The 14,759-nt window shown below is 33.8% G+C and overlaps 1 protein-coding gene across 2 annotated transcripts in view; it reads left to right on the forward strand.

The window, feature by feature from the left end:
- PARN (poly(A)-specific ribonuclease) overlaps positions 1-14,759 on the forward strand; it is a 191,763-nt gene that overhangs the window by 22,377 nt on the left and 154,627 nt on the right. For both annotated transcript variants that reach the window (XM_044659120.1, XM_044659112.1), the window contains exons 11-13: positions 182-262; positions 2,995-3,051; positions 5,885-5,962. In XM_044659120.1, the coding sequence (XP_044515055.1) occupies positions 182-262; positions 2,995-3,051; positions 5,885-5,962 (216 nt within the window). The remainder of the gene's footprint in view (positions 1-181; positions 263-2,994; positions 3,052-5,884; positions 5,963-14,759) is intronic.

The raw sequence follows: 14,759 nt of genomic DNA on the forward strand, positions 1-14,759 counted from the left end.
ATTTTCTCTAACTCTTGCTTGGTTTTAAAGTCTTTCCTTTCCCAGAGATCTGACAAGTATACTATTCTGTGTTCACTTAACATGTTTATAGTTTCCCTCTTTATATTCAAGTCGTTCACCCATTCTGAATTGCTTCTGGAATATTTTATTTGTAACTTGGTGATTTTTTTTTTTTTTTCAGAAAGAACGCTATATTGTTATTAGCAAAGTAGATGAGGAAGAACGTAAAAGGAGAGAACAGCAGAAACATGCTAAAGAACAGGTAAATGGATTTCATTTATTTACTTTCATATAAAGTTGACAGAATTTTCCCCTTCACTTTTTTTTTAACTCCGACTCTGTATTTCATTAATCAGATGAAGAAAGGGTTTTCATTCCAGAAAAATTTAACTTATGAGTTGAATAAAAAAATAGGTAGTTGAAAAAACTAAAGCTATCAAGTAACATAGTATAGACAAAACCAAGAATTATGTTTTTCCATGATTCATCTTTGTTCACTCTGCATATAATTGAGGCAGTCCATAGGAATTATTATTCTTAATCATCATTTAATTTCTGTAAAAGATATTGTGGAACTTTTAACATTTCCAAATTGACTTTTCCATATCTGTCTTTGAGTAAGGAAATAAAATCTGGATTATTGACTAGTTTTGCCATAGGCTTTAGTTCTCTGTAGTTATATTTTAAAAGCTAATCTAATCAGTAGCATATGTAATTACATACTTTATGAGAGTATGAAATTTTGAATAAGGATCTATTATTGCATGTAATTTGTAATCTAGAAACCTTATTTAGAAAAAAATTCTGTTATTTTTACAAAATAGTACTGGGACATTCATTGAAAAATTTCTTTTAAATATTAAGAGGAAAGCAAATGAGAGAAACTATATTAATGGATTTTTGTGAGAGGCAAAGATTTTCCACCCATTGAAACATGGAGCTCCCAGTGGCATCTGATTATTTGTTTGCAAGTTATTTCTACTTCACAAAGTTAAATTTTATTAATGTTCTGATTGAATTCTTTCTGTGTTGTATGTAATGGATTTTTATTTGTGTATGGGTAACTTTATTTTGAGGCAGCTTGTACAATGGCATTTTGAACTAACAAAGTAAATTAGTAAAGTTAATTAAATTAGTAAATTATTAAAATTAATTGTAAACAATTGAAAATTAATTGTTGTGGGTACTTTTTATGGTGATATAGGGAGTAGTATATCTTATCCCTTCTCATCCTGCTTGACTTGTCCATGTCTTCCTTTATGCACATTTTCCAAAGGATATTAAACTGTTATAGATCTCTTGAGATCACATGGGTACTGATGGAGTCTCTGGGGTGTTCAGCAAATAAATTGATGGTTGGAAATTTCCTTTTGAGGGTTTTTCATTTCACAAAAGTATTCACTGGAGTGCTTTTTGCGTTGTGATTACTTTTCATTTATTTAAATATAGTTTGATATGACAGTAGCTTCTAAAGAATATGTTCATGGCTTGGCAATACTGAGCTACCACCATGAGCAGGAATTGTAGCCCCATTTTCTGTGTTTCTCAGAGGGAACACACATATAGGAAATAATTTGAGGGCTATTTTTTGAAACCTGAGTTTTTTCCTTAGTGTTGAATCAACAAGGAATTTTTCTTTTGCATAACCTTTTGTTTCATGCTGAATATAATTTGGAGAGTTTCACTTAATGTTTTTTTCTGACAGTTCAACTCTGGATATGTTTACCTCCTACTGTCTGCAAGGTTGGGTAGCTAGGTGGCACAGTGGATAGAATGCTGGATCTTGAGTCAGGAAGGCACTTCTTCCTGAGTTCAGATTTGGCCTCAGGAACATATTAGCTGTGTGACCCTGGGCAAGGCACTTAACCCTATTTGTCTTACTTTCTTCATCTGTAAAATAAACTGGGGAAGGAAATGGCAAACCATTCCAGTATCTTTGCTTAGAAAACCCCAAGTGAGGTCACACATAATCAGACATGACTGAAAAATGATTGAACAACATAGCTACTGAGTATATGAATAAAACTGAATAAAACTGTTCTTGACCTCAAGGACCTCTTGGGTTAGTAATGATGAGAATAGCTATTTAACATGTAAAATTAATATATAACCTTACAATAACACCTGATAATACTCTAAGTTTAAGATGAGTGAATTATTTGCTAATTGTCTAAAACAAGTTAACTGCTTTTAAGTGATTGTCTAGGAGGAGTTAATTGCTCTTCTTATTCTAATTGCAGTTTTAATCCAAGGAACAATTCAAGGCTAAGTAAAAACCAACTTGGACAGGGCAGCTGGGTAGCTCAGTGGAATGAAGAGTCAGGCCTAGATACGGGAGGTCCTAGGTTCAAATCTGGCCTCAGACACTTCCCAGCTGTGTGACCCTGGGCAAGTCACTTGACCCCCATTGCCCACCCTTATCACTCTTTCACTTAGGAGCCAATACACAGAAATTAAGGGTTTAAAAAAAAAACAACCAACTTGGATTAAAGCAGAATTTTCTAAATAAAAAAATAGGAATTACAAGAGTATTTGAGATCACCAGACCACTACACTTGTATTTCATCAATTTGTTCAATTTAATTAAATTTTCTACTTTCCTGCAGTGCTTAATTAAATCACCAGGTGGCACATTTCTTTAATCAGTCAGAAGAGATTGGGTGGGGAGCAGATAAGTGCCTAAATAATGGGGCTTATAAATTTGACAGACTACCACCTAATAGGTAAAATTCCAGGTATCTTTGTAGCAGTTACAGATGACTAATTTGATATTTGTTGCTGATTCTTAGTTTTAATGACTGAAGCCAAAAGATATTTACATTCACAGTTCAGGTGTTGTTATAATAGTTATTTTGGAACATGGCAAAAGCACTATAGCCCAAATGAAAGTGGTTCAAAGCTTGTTTGTAGTGAGTACTGTATAAAGCTTTGGGGCTTCTAATTTTTTATTATGTTCCAACATTTATTTAAACAAGGACTATTTTTTTTTAATAGGAGGAACTAAATGATGCTGTGGGATTTTCTAGAGTCATTCATGCCATTGCCAATTCTGTAAGTAAATCAGACTATTTCCTTTAGATAACTTCTGTCAGTTAAGATGTTGAAATTAGCATCTTGAAATAACAGAGTATAGTCTTAATATAGAGATTTAAATTTTGATAACTTAAGTGATAAATAAGGAGGGAAATTATTAGATTTTTATAGATAGTATATAATTTTTAAATGAATTTTAGACATCTAAATTGCAAGGCTCTTTATTAAAATGGAAATGGGTTCCTACAGTGTATGGCAGTAATATACTATATTGTTCTTAATTGGTTTACAGAAAGCAGATAATCATTGTGGTTTGTGTTTGAAAACAGTAACAATTATTCTTATTTTTTGTAGAAAATGCTACATTTGAGAAATATGGGAACATATATATACTGTCAACCTAATATTTTCACTTTTGCTGTAACTATATTTAGGTATTATATTGCTTAACCATATGACAGTTTGACATTTTTTTTAAAATGTACTGATAACTTGGGTGAATTTTACACATATAGCACACATTCTCTCTCTCTCTCTCTTCCCCCTCTCCCTTTGCCCTTTCTCTCTTCCCTCTCCTTTTTCCTTTCCTTTACCCTCCCTCCCCTGTTAGATATGCTCCAGACCTGAATGATATCCACATTTAGCTATAGACATATGGCAAAGTTTAGCATTTTGCTCTGTGAATTACTGCATCTAGATTTAGCTGGTAATTCATGGTGCTCTCTGCTTCAGGTTGGAATCTGAGATCTTTTTCCTAGAGCAGAATGTACCTTGAAAATAATCTTTTAGATAACCCCTTTGACTCTGAACTTTGAAACAGGGAACATAAGAGGCCAAGGAAAGTTCTCAGGACATCATTCCTTGGATCTGTTTATGTGGAGGGGGCATAGAGTCTCTGTAGCTTTGTTTCTTGGATCAGTCACTAAGCATAGGCATATACTGAATGATATTGCCTTGTACCCTGACATTCCTATACCCTTACTGTTAATATTTCTCAATAGCATTCAATCCAACATATTCTTATGAATGATCTCTATTTATACTATTTTGGGGATTGGGGAAGATAGAAAGTTTCAATGACATATGATGCTTGCCCTTGCAGAGGATTATTAATGATTATTATGGTTATTAAAAGCTCCAACCCAATTGTAAAATAATAAAATTCCATCATAGTATAGTTTCTCTGAGTTCCCATTTATGTTGTTATTATAGAATTGACTTCCTCGATAGTTTCATCCAATGTGCTTTTTGTAGAATCTAATAATATGACAAAAGATATGGTTATTACCTTGAATGATATTGTTAAATTTGACAGAGGCATAGTAGATGAACCCACTTCATAAGGGAAAATTAATTTCATAGGAACAACAGAATAAAGAAACATCCAGATTTCTTATGATGATAGCATTTTGACCTCCAAACTAGGATGTCTGACAACTTATCAGTTGAAATTCTACACATTTCTTTTTCTTTTCTTTTCAACCCTTACCTTCTGACTTGGAATCAATACTAAATATATGTTACAAGGCAGAGATATGTTAGAAGGTCTATGCAGGTGGGGTTAAGTGATGTGCCCAGGGTCACATAGCTAGCAAGTGGCCAGATTTGAACCAAGATCCTCCCATCTCCAGGCCTGGCTCTATTTATCCACTGAACTACCTAGCTGCCCCCAAATATTACACATATTTTCTGCTTCACTTTTCTTTTCTTGTGTAAAGTAATTCATGACATTTTACTGCTCTCTTAATAACAGGGTTACGACTTGGGCAGGGTAGAGCCCAATTTCCTCTAAATTACCAAGACATTTTGAAAAATATGTCATAATTTTAGAATGTTTTTTATCATTGTAAAGTTACTTAGAGATACTCTATATAATAGCAGCATATTATTTGTTTTTATTTGTTATTTTTTAAATAGAATACTAAGCAGACAGGGACTTGGGAACACATGCGAACCCCAGTTTTCTTTCAGTTTGTCATCTAAAGGAAAGTAAAAATCCCTCTACTTTATTGTGTCAAACTGATGTCATGGTGATTTTTGTTGAAAGGGAGGTGTTCTATCTTCATAGACAAAAAAAAAAAACCCATTGTTTTGTCTCATTATTTAATTTTTAGGTAAATGGAATAAATGAAAAAAATTCTTTATTATTGAAATCTATTTTTAAGGAGATTTCTCATGAACTTTGGCATAGATGATAGTAACATCTTTTTTTGCACTGTGAATATGAGCATTACTGTGAAGGAGCTTTTTTATTTTTCTTAATTTGTAATGAAGAGTTTTATAAATAAGAATCCTACAAAGTACATTCTGTATTTTCTTACAAAATGTTTGATAATGCAGAAGGCTCAACTTTTATAAGTTTGACACTTCTAAAATTAAACTCCTCAGATTGAATTTTAAGTTAGTTTTGATTATAGAGAATGTCAAGACAGTGTCATGAAAAAAGAAAACTCAGGATCAGTTGATCCTTTCTCATCATGTCCTTGCCTCCCTACATTATTAAAAAAAAAATCAGGGGAAGAGAGCCTTTTCTAAAAATAAATTTTATTGATATCTTTTTTTTACATTGTTTATATTTCCCAATGAACATGTCCCTCATCCTTTGCTAGACTACCATTCCTCCTTATGAAAGAGAAAGGAAAAAAAAGAGGAATAAAGGGGAAAAAATTCTATGAAGCTAAACAACAAATCCAAAAAATCTCTAAGGAATATAGTTAATACAAATAGGAATATGATTAGCGTTTGCTTGGAACCAGAATTGTACTTCTTTATTCTTTGAAACTGGTGTGCTATATATATATATAGTCTAATGTAATACAAAGAAGTTATTTTGTAATCTGACTCTCTTTAGGGTAAACTTGTCATTGGTCATAATATGCTTTTGGATGTCATGCATACAATTCACCAGTTCTACTGCCCATTGCCTGAGGTAAGTGATTTGCCAATCCTTGTTGACAATTCTAGTTATTGCAAAAAGACTCTCCTATATTGTGCATATGCAACTTCTTACATGCTATGCGATTCCATAGAAAGGAATTTATTAGGGAAAAGAGTAGAGCCTTTAACATCACATTACTGAACAGACGTATATTATTTTAAAGTAACCTCAGTGGTATGAAAAGGAGGAAAAAGTAGTAGTAGTCTTCATTCAGTGGTTTTAACCTCTTTTCTACAGAGGATTGGTTTCTAAACCATTGGAAATTTCTAGACATAGTAGATGTAGGTGATCTTTTTAAAATATGGATTATTTCATGTTGGGTGGTTTTATTCAGATTTTCTTCTGATCTTCTATTTCTTTCCTTAAAAAAGAAAATATATTGAATTTTGATAACATGCTTTTTCTAACAAACACCCAGATTTGCCTACATATAAGTTAAGTTCCTAAACATGAGTCCTTTAATTTTGCCAGTATTATTCTAACCTTTTTCCTCCTCCTTGACCAGCTCTGATTTACCTAGCTTCCTTAACAAAAGTTTATGGCACCACCATTCTCAGAATAACCAGGGTCAAAACTTTGCAACCATAATAAATGATATAATTTTTAAAATCTTTTTTTTTAATACCACCATAATATCCCTTAGTATCTCTTATATACCCCTCCAGAGAGTCATCTCATATAACAGCATTTTTTTCAAGATTAAAAACAAAAGGAAAAAGAAGAGGGGGGAAAATCAGCATAATCTAAAAAGTCTGAAAATATGTACAATGTCTAACATTCATGGACATCCCACTTCTGCAAAGGCATGAGATGGGAGTATCCTCTTATATCTCTTCTTTTGAGCTGTGTTGTTTCTTCTTTTAATTTTGAAACATCAACTTTTTTTTTTTTTGCATGGGCATATAGCTCTTTACAGTTTGCATTGTTGTCATATATATTGTTTTCTTGACTTCACTCTGCATAAGTTCTTCTTTCTGTATTTCTGTATTCATTACATTCATCATGTCTTATAATACAGTAATATTCCATATTATTATTGTGTCTTCCCCAATTGATGGGCATCTACTTTTTTTCCAGTTCTTTACTATTAAAAAAATGCTGCTATAAATGTTTTGGTATATGTGGGGACTTTCTTATCATTAGTGGCCTCCTTAGAGTACGAATTTAGTCATGGAATTTCTGGGTAAAGGATACAGACACTTTAATCTCTTTGCATTATTCCAGATTGCTTTCCAGAATAGTTGTACTGATCATAGTGACACCAGCAGTGTATTAATGGGCCTATTTCCCCACAACCCCACTAACATTGATTTTCCCCATCTTCTTTTGCCAGTTTGCAGGGTGTGAGTTGAAACCTCAGGTTGATTTTGTTTTTCAGTTCTCTTATTAGTGATTTGGAGCATTCTTTCATATGGTTAATAGTTTGCACTTATTTTTTTGAGAACTGTTGACCGATTAATTTTTGACCAATTAATCACCTGTTAGGGAATAGTGTGCATGCGCGCTGTGTGTCTGTGTGTGTTCTTTGTGTGAGTGTGTTATATAATCTTGGGTACCAGAGAAATTTGATAAAAGAATTTTTTCCCATTTGGCCACTTCCCTTCCTATCTTAGGTGCATTAATTTTGTTTGTTAAGAAGCATTTCAGTTTCATATAATCAAAATAACCCTTTATCTTCTGTAATTACTTTAACGTTTGCTTGGTTAAATATACATCTCCTATCCAATTCTGTAAAAGGTATATGATCTGCTTCTCTTCTAATTTTTTCATAGTATGAACTTTAATATTAAAGTCACATATCCATTTAGAATATTTTATGAAATTTAGTGTAAAGTTTTGATCTGTCTTATTTCTGCCAGACTACTTTGTAGTTTTCTTAGCAGTTTTATCAGGTAGAAAGTTCTTTCAGGTTTATTAAACACTAGGTTATTGAGTTTCATTGCTTCTCATTCTCCCTTATCTAGTCTGACTTATCGTTCTATTTTTTTCAGTTTTTTAAACTAGTACCCCATGGTTTTGATTGATGACTGATATTTTATAATACAATTCAAGCTGTGGAAGTGCTGTTTTCCTTTTGTACCTTTCTCTTTTAATCATTTCCCTTGATATTCCAGATCTTCAATTTTTCCAAATGAATATTTGATATTTTTTTAACGTTTATAAAGTATCTCTGATAAATTTATTGTTATAGCATTCAAAGTGTAATTTAACTTTGATAGTATTAACATTGTTGTTATATTGGCACAGCCCAGCCATGATCACTAGATATTCCTCTGGCTTTTTAAATACTTTATTCTTTAAGAAGCATTTTGTAATTTAATCTTTTGGATGATATAATTTGGAAGAGATCTTAGAAATGAGTCAGCTCAACCCTCTCATACTATAGATGAGTTTGTGGAGATTAAGCAGCTTGCCCCAAATTGTATAATTAGAACCCAGATTTCTTATCTTGTAGTTCACATACAGTCAGTCATACCTCTGCATACTTCTGCAGTCTTTTTTTTTTTTTTTTAACTTTCCCTTCTCTTTAAATCAATACTCAATATTGGTTCCAAGACAGAAGAGCAGTAAGGTATTGGGAGTTAAGTGACTTGCCCAATGTCACACAGCTAGGAAGTATGTGAGGCCAAATTTTTGCAGTTCCCTTTGTACTCATCTCCCTGCTACTTGATTCTCATTGTCCCTATCCTAGATAAGAGCTTCTGTTTCTTCTTTTAAAAAGTTTTATTGATGCCTTTCATTTTTCATATAATCATTTCTTGATATATTCCACCCAATCATAATATCACTTCAAACAAAGGAAAAACTTAATCAGAACTTATTGATAGTATTATTCTGTACCTGTAGTCCCCTACATCCCTAATAAGAGAAGGAAGTATGTTTCATTATGAAATCATAGCAGCTATATATTTAAAGCTAAGTGGGACCTTAGAGATCATCTCCTCTGGAACTACATTTGTCATATTTAGTCAAAGTTTAGTTGTCATTTAGTGTTCTTTTTATTTTTTTAAATTATAGCCATTGTGTGTATTGTTTTCCTGGTTCTTTGCTCTCTATTCATTCATACAATCTTTCCATTATTCTCTGTAATCTTTAAATTTGTCACTTCTTATGGATCTATAATATGGCATTCATTTACCTTAGTTTGTTTTAGAAAGTCTTTAGTAGATGTATCCTTACTTTGCTTTCCCAAAAAATGCTGCTACAAATATTTAGCAATATATGGGATCCTTCTTTTTGTCACTGACTTCCTTGTGGTATGACCTACTATTAATGTTGCTTAGTCAAAAGGTATGAACAGTTTAGTAAATTTTCTTATATAATTCAAAGTTATTTTCCAGAAAGTTTAGGCAGTTCATATTTCCAACAGTGTATTCAGTGTGCTTGTCTTTCCATAGCTGCACTGATAGTGACTACGTCTACCTATATTATAATCATTGTCAATGTGAAGAGTGAAAGGTAAAAAACCTCAGAGTTGTCTTAATTTGCATTTTTCTTACTAGTAAGTTGGGGCATTTTTTTCATATTGTTTATAACGTACATTTCCACTTTGGAAAATTGTCATTATCCTTAAACTGGTTATCTATTGGGTAATGGCACTTAGTCATATTTCTATGTCCAATTCCTAACATATCTTGGATATCAGATTTTTATCCCATGTTTGATGAAAAGATTTGTTTTTCTTACTAGAAGCCTATTTTACTTTGAGTTTCTTTTCTTTTGCTCCTGTTTGGTTGAGATAGACTTTTATTATTTCCTCTATCATTTAATTATCAATTTCCCCCTAATCATAGTGGTGGAAAATACCATTTTTATTATATTACCATTTATATTTAAGCTACTTTTGATGTTAAAAAGATATAGACTTTTATGAAAACAGGTAGCTTGGGATCATTGAAATATGGAACAAGGGGGCAGCTGGATGGCTCAGTGGATTGATAGCCAGGCCTAGAGATGGGAGGTCCTAGGTTCAAATCTGGCCTCAGACACTTCCTAGCTGTGTGACCTTGGGCAAGTCACTTGACCCCCATTGCCTAGCTCTTACCACTCTTCTGCCTTGAAGCCAATACATAGTATTGACTCCAAAGCGGAAGGTAAGGGTTTTTTAATAAAAAAAAAAAAAAAAAAGAAAGAAAGAAATATGGAACATTTTTATTTTCCCATAAAAAAGAGAAAAAAATCTTCAAAGGAGACAAATTTAAGATGAACTTTTTGGGAAAATGCAGCTTGTTATAGTTTTAGTAACATTAGGAAATTTTTTTCCTCTGAACACTATCTTCTTATGATTCCCAAACTGTAGCCATTCATCCAATTTTTATATATCACTTCTTTTTATTGCAGTGAATGGGTGGGGGAAGCCATCTTTCATGTCTTTAGATTCCCAAGGGGAAAGAGTAATCTAGATCTCATTAAAGCAGTATTCTTTTTTTTAAACCCTAATATCTTTTATATATGTATCTTTCTGTATTAATTTTATTTGTTACAGGGCTAGGCAATGGGGGTTAAGTGACTTGCCCAGGGTCACACAGCTAGGAAGTATCTGAGACTAGATTTGAATCTAGGACCTCCTGTCTCTAGGCTTTGCTCTCAATCCACTGAGCCATCCAGCTGCCCACAAAACAATATTCTTGTAAAAAAAGCAATATTCTTTTGACAGAAAAGTACATAACATCTTTTAGATATTAGGCTATGCTATTAAGAAGTAGACACACAGTTTGACAAAATGTAATTAGAAAAAAGATAAGGATGGAAGAAATACTGAACTTTAGAATAAGACAAAAATTCATCTTGAATATAAATGTTTAAGACAGTTGTTTTCCACATAGATGGATTATCAAGACTTCAGATTAATAGGTGTTTTAACATCTTGAGGAGTTTCTTCTTTACCTAGGTGACAGAGAATTGCATAGATTCCCATCTTCTTCAAGACCAGTGAGTGATACTTAAGATAGCAGATACTTTCATTTTTTAATTATGATCCAAAGAGAAGGTTGAGCTGGCCCAAAATAGCAGTCAGCCAAAGAGATAGCATATTGTTTGTCACCATTCTTGGTGCTGATGATATCCTGATTTGAATCTTTGGGGATAAAGATTAGGGCAGAGATCTCAGTGACTCCCTGAAAGACACTCATCATAATAGTGAGTACCAGGGGCTCAGGGATGCTTTAGACCAGTGATGGGCAAACTATTCCCTGTGGGCCAGATCCAGACTATAGTTTGCTCATCACTGCCTTAAGCAATTCCCTAATCACTACATCTGGATGTGAGGGCGTCATGATTAGAGGATTGCTTAAGGCAGTGATGAGCAAACTGTAGTCTGGATCTGGCCCAAGGGGAATAGTTTGTCCATCACTGTTTTAGACACAACTCTTTGCCTCCCAACTGGCTCCATGAGTAAGGCTGGGGGCCCAACCGTGGTGCTTTTTGTTAAGGTTGATTGAGCTCACTCTTTGCCTTTCAGTTCTCGGCACCATTCACTTTCCATCTGCAATGTCCATTCACTGTATATTTTGGCTGATTCAGTGAACTGCCTGTTAACCTGCCTCAGACATAGATACTCAATAAGTATTTTTCTGGATGAAGGAATTGAATAACTATAACCTGACATTGGATTATACTTGAAAGAATACTAGATTTTATAGATTAGGAAATGTTTAGGACATTTGAGTTTGGTTCTAATTCTGTTGTTTTGTATCTTTGAGAAAGTCAGGCTGCTTGTTTATTTCTTTCTTTCAGATGTTGCTGGTAGTTTCTCTGTACCTGCTTAAGAAGGAAATCATGAGGATAAATGAGATAATGTCTGAAATAAAATGAGCTCCCTAGAAGAAAGGGAGTTTAAAAAAAATTTACCAATTTCTTGGGACCTCAGTTTTCTCATATCTAAAATGGGGGGAGAGTAATACCAACTAATGGCACTAGGTTTTTATTAGGAAAGTATATTGTAAACCTTAAAATACCATATAATGCAAGCTAGTAATAATATTAATAGCTTTGTTATGCTGGAACCATATGCTCCATATTTTCTTTGGGATTCTTGTCATGGAAACTTTTTTCTAGGTGAAAATGTCTCATAATGAAATCTTTTTGGCATTTGGTTAGAGAGAGTAAGAAAGACCTTATATAGAATTCTGCTTTGTATTATGGTCATATTACTAATTATAGAATCATAGCTCTCTTCTAGTCTAACCCATGCCTGAAGAAGTATTCTTACAATGTTTCCAACATGTTATTATTAAGAAAGTTGTTGCAGTAGTTTTAAAACATAAATGAATATTGATGTTATCTCTTTATTAATTATGTAAAGGTTTATTTCCATTTGTTCACTTGCTCTGTACTTAACTAACTTGTCCTTTGCTGGGACACAGTCTGTAATAGTAGAACATCAAGCATCAGACCTGGGTCCTGGGGCCAGCTCTTCCATGGGCAAGCACTGTGACTGTGGGCAAGTTCCTCAGCCATTCTGAGCTTCGGTTTTATAAAATTCAAGCGTTATTAGAATGTACATGAGTATGGATGATTTTGGTTGTCATTTGTAGAGCTGTGTCATTGCTATGTCAGAATTGTTTCTGAATTTCTTCTGCTTAGATATAGATTCATGCTACATTCTTGTTGTACTTAATGCAAAGTTGACTATAGTCGTGGAAAAGCTAGTCAGAATTTCAGGTTTTTTCCTTTTGTTAATTGTAAAATTTTAATTTTGGTATTTATAGATCCTTGAAAAAAGGTCATTGGATATGGTGTGCTCCTGTGAAGCATTAATAATGTTGAAGAATTTATTACAAAAGGTTAAGAATATGACTTTTAAGTCTAGTTTTGTCATTTATGCTCATTAGTTCAGAGTTAGAACAATCTTATTTCAGTTTTAGACTTTCTGATCAAAATCAATCAATCAGAATATCTTTTTTAAGTGTCTACTCTGTGATGGGCATTGTGCTTAGCATTAGAGATACAAAAAAGGCAAAAATTCCCTGCCCTCTAAGGAACTCACAATGAAAAGGGATAGAAAGCATGTAAACAAATCTATAGAAAGCAAAATATACAGGATAAATGAGAAATAAGGAATATAGAAAAGTTCATTAGGATCTCATTATTATATTTCATTTCCCCCCAGAAAAAAAGTTTCCATTACAAGATTCCCAAAGAAAATATGGAGCATATGGCTTCAACATAACAAGACTATTAATATTATTTCAAGCTTGTATTTACTACAATTAAGAGGGATTAGGAAAGGCTTCCTGTAAAAGATGGAATTTTAGTTGGCACTTAAAGGAAGCCAAAGGAAGTCAGTAGACCAATTTGAGGAGGGAGAGCATTCCAGGCATGGTAGTCAACCAGGGAAAATGCATGGAGTCAAGAAAATGAAGTGTCTTGTTGGTTGAACAACTTGGAAGCCAGTGTCAACTTGGTCAAAGTACATGGCAGGGAGTGAGGTGTAAGAAAATTGTAAAGATAGGGGAAAGCAAGTCTATGAAATGGCAAACAAAACATTTTATATTTGCTCCTGGAGACAATGGAACCACTGCAGTTTATTGAGTAGTGGGATGACATGGTCAGTCTTGTACTTTGGGAAAATCACTTTGGTGGCGAAATGAAAGATAGGTTGGAATGGGGGAAAATATGAGGCAGATCCAGTAGTGGTCTATATTTTTTAACCCTTACTTTTCTGTCTTAGTGACAACTCTAAAACAGAAGGACAAGGGGCAGCTCAATAGCTCAATGGATAGATAGTCAGACCTGGAGATAGGAGGTCCTGGGTTCAAATATGGTCTCAGGTATCTCTCAGCTATATGAAATATGACCCTTCACAAGTCATTTAACCCCAGTTGCCTAGCCCTTACCACTATTCTGCCTTGGAAACAATACTTTGTAATGATTGTAAGACAGAAGGTAAAGGTTTTTTGTTTTTAAACAAACAAAAAACAAGAAGCTGCAGGACAAGCAAGGTTAGGCAGTTGGGGTTAAGTGACTTCTTGCCCAGGGTCATACAGCTAGGAAGTATCTGGGGTCAAATTTGAACCCAGGACCTCTCATCTCTAGGCCTGGCTCTGTGCCACCCAGCTACCCCAAACAGCAAGCTGTTGTAATAAACTGTGTGTATGAGGTAATGAGAGCCTGCCCCAGAGAGGCGACAGTTTTGGAGAGAAAGGGGGTTATTCCAGAGATGTTGCAAAAATGAAATTGAAAAGCCTTGGCAAGAGATTGGATTTGGGGATGTGGGTGTAGATACTAAGGAATCAAGGTTGACTCGTAGTTACAATCCAGGGGCTGGGAGGACAGTGTTCTCTGCAATAATGGGGAAGGTAGGAGGGGCTTGAGGGAAAGAGAATGAGTTCTGTTTTGGACATTTTGAGATTAAATTGTCTACTGGACATCCAGTTTGCAGTATTTGGAGATGGGACATTAGAGTCAGCAGAGAAGTTGCTGGGGAAATGTTTAATACTAGTCCGAGACTAATAGTGCTGCTTTAGTAATAGTTAGGCTATTTGAGTTGTTTCAGTAGTTAGAGATACTGTGTTTTAACATGGCTGAGTTTAACATATTTATTTATTTAGTAGGATTTATATGCTTACTAGGCTCACCTGGCTTTTTAGTATGTCTGTTTGCTGAATGAGCAGTTTGTTTTTTTAATAACTCAGAAAAATCCAGTAGAAACTTATTATCTTAATTTACTTGGTCTTATATAAAGGCCCTAGAACGAATTTTAAGTTAGGATGAATAAGGCATTTATCAAGCATTTATTATGTGTAAAGCATTTTTGCTAAACTTTGGGAATACAAATAGAAAATTA

Source organism: Gracilinanus agilis, chromosome 1 (genome assembly GCF_016433145.1).
Source record: "Gracilinanus agilis isolate LMUSP501 chromosome 1, AgileGrace, whole genome shotgun sequence".
NCBI lineage: Eukaryota > Metazoa > Chordata > Mammalia > Didelphimorphia > Didelphidae > Gracilinanus > Gracilinanus agilis.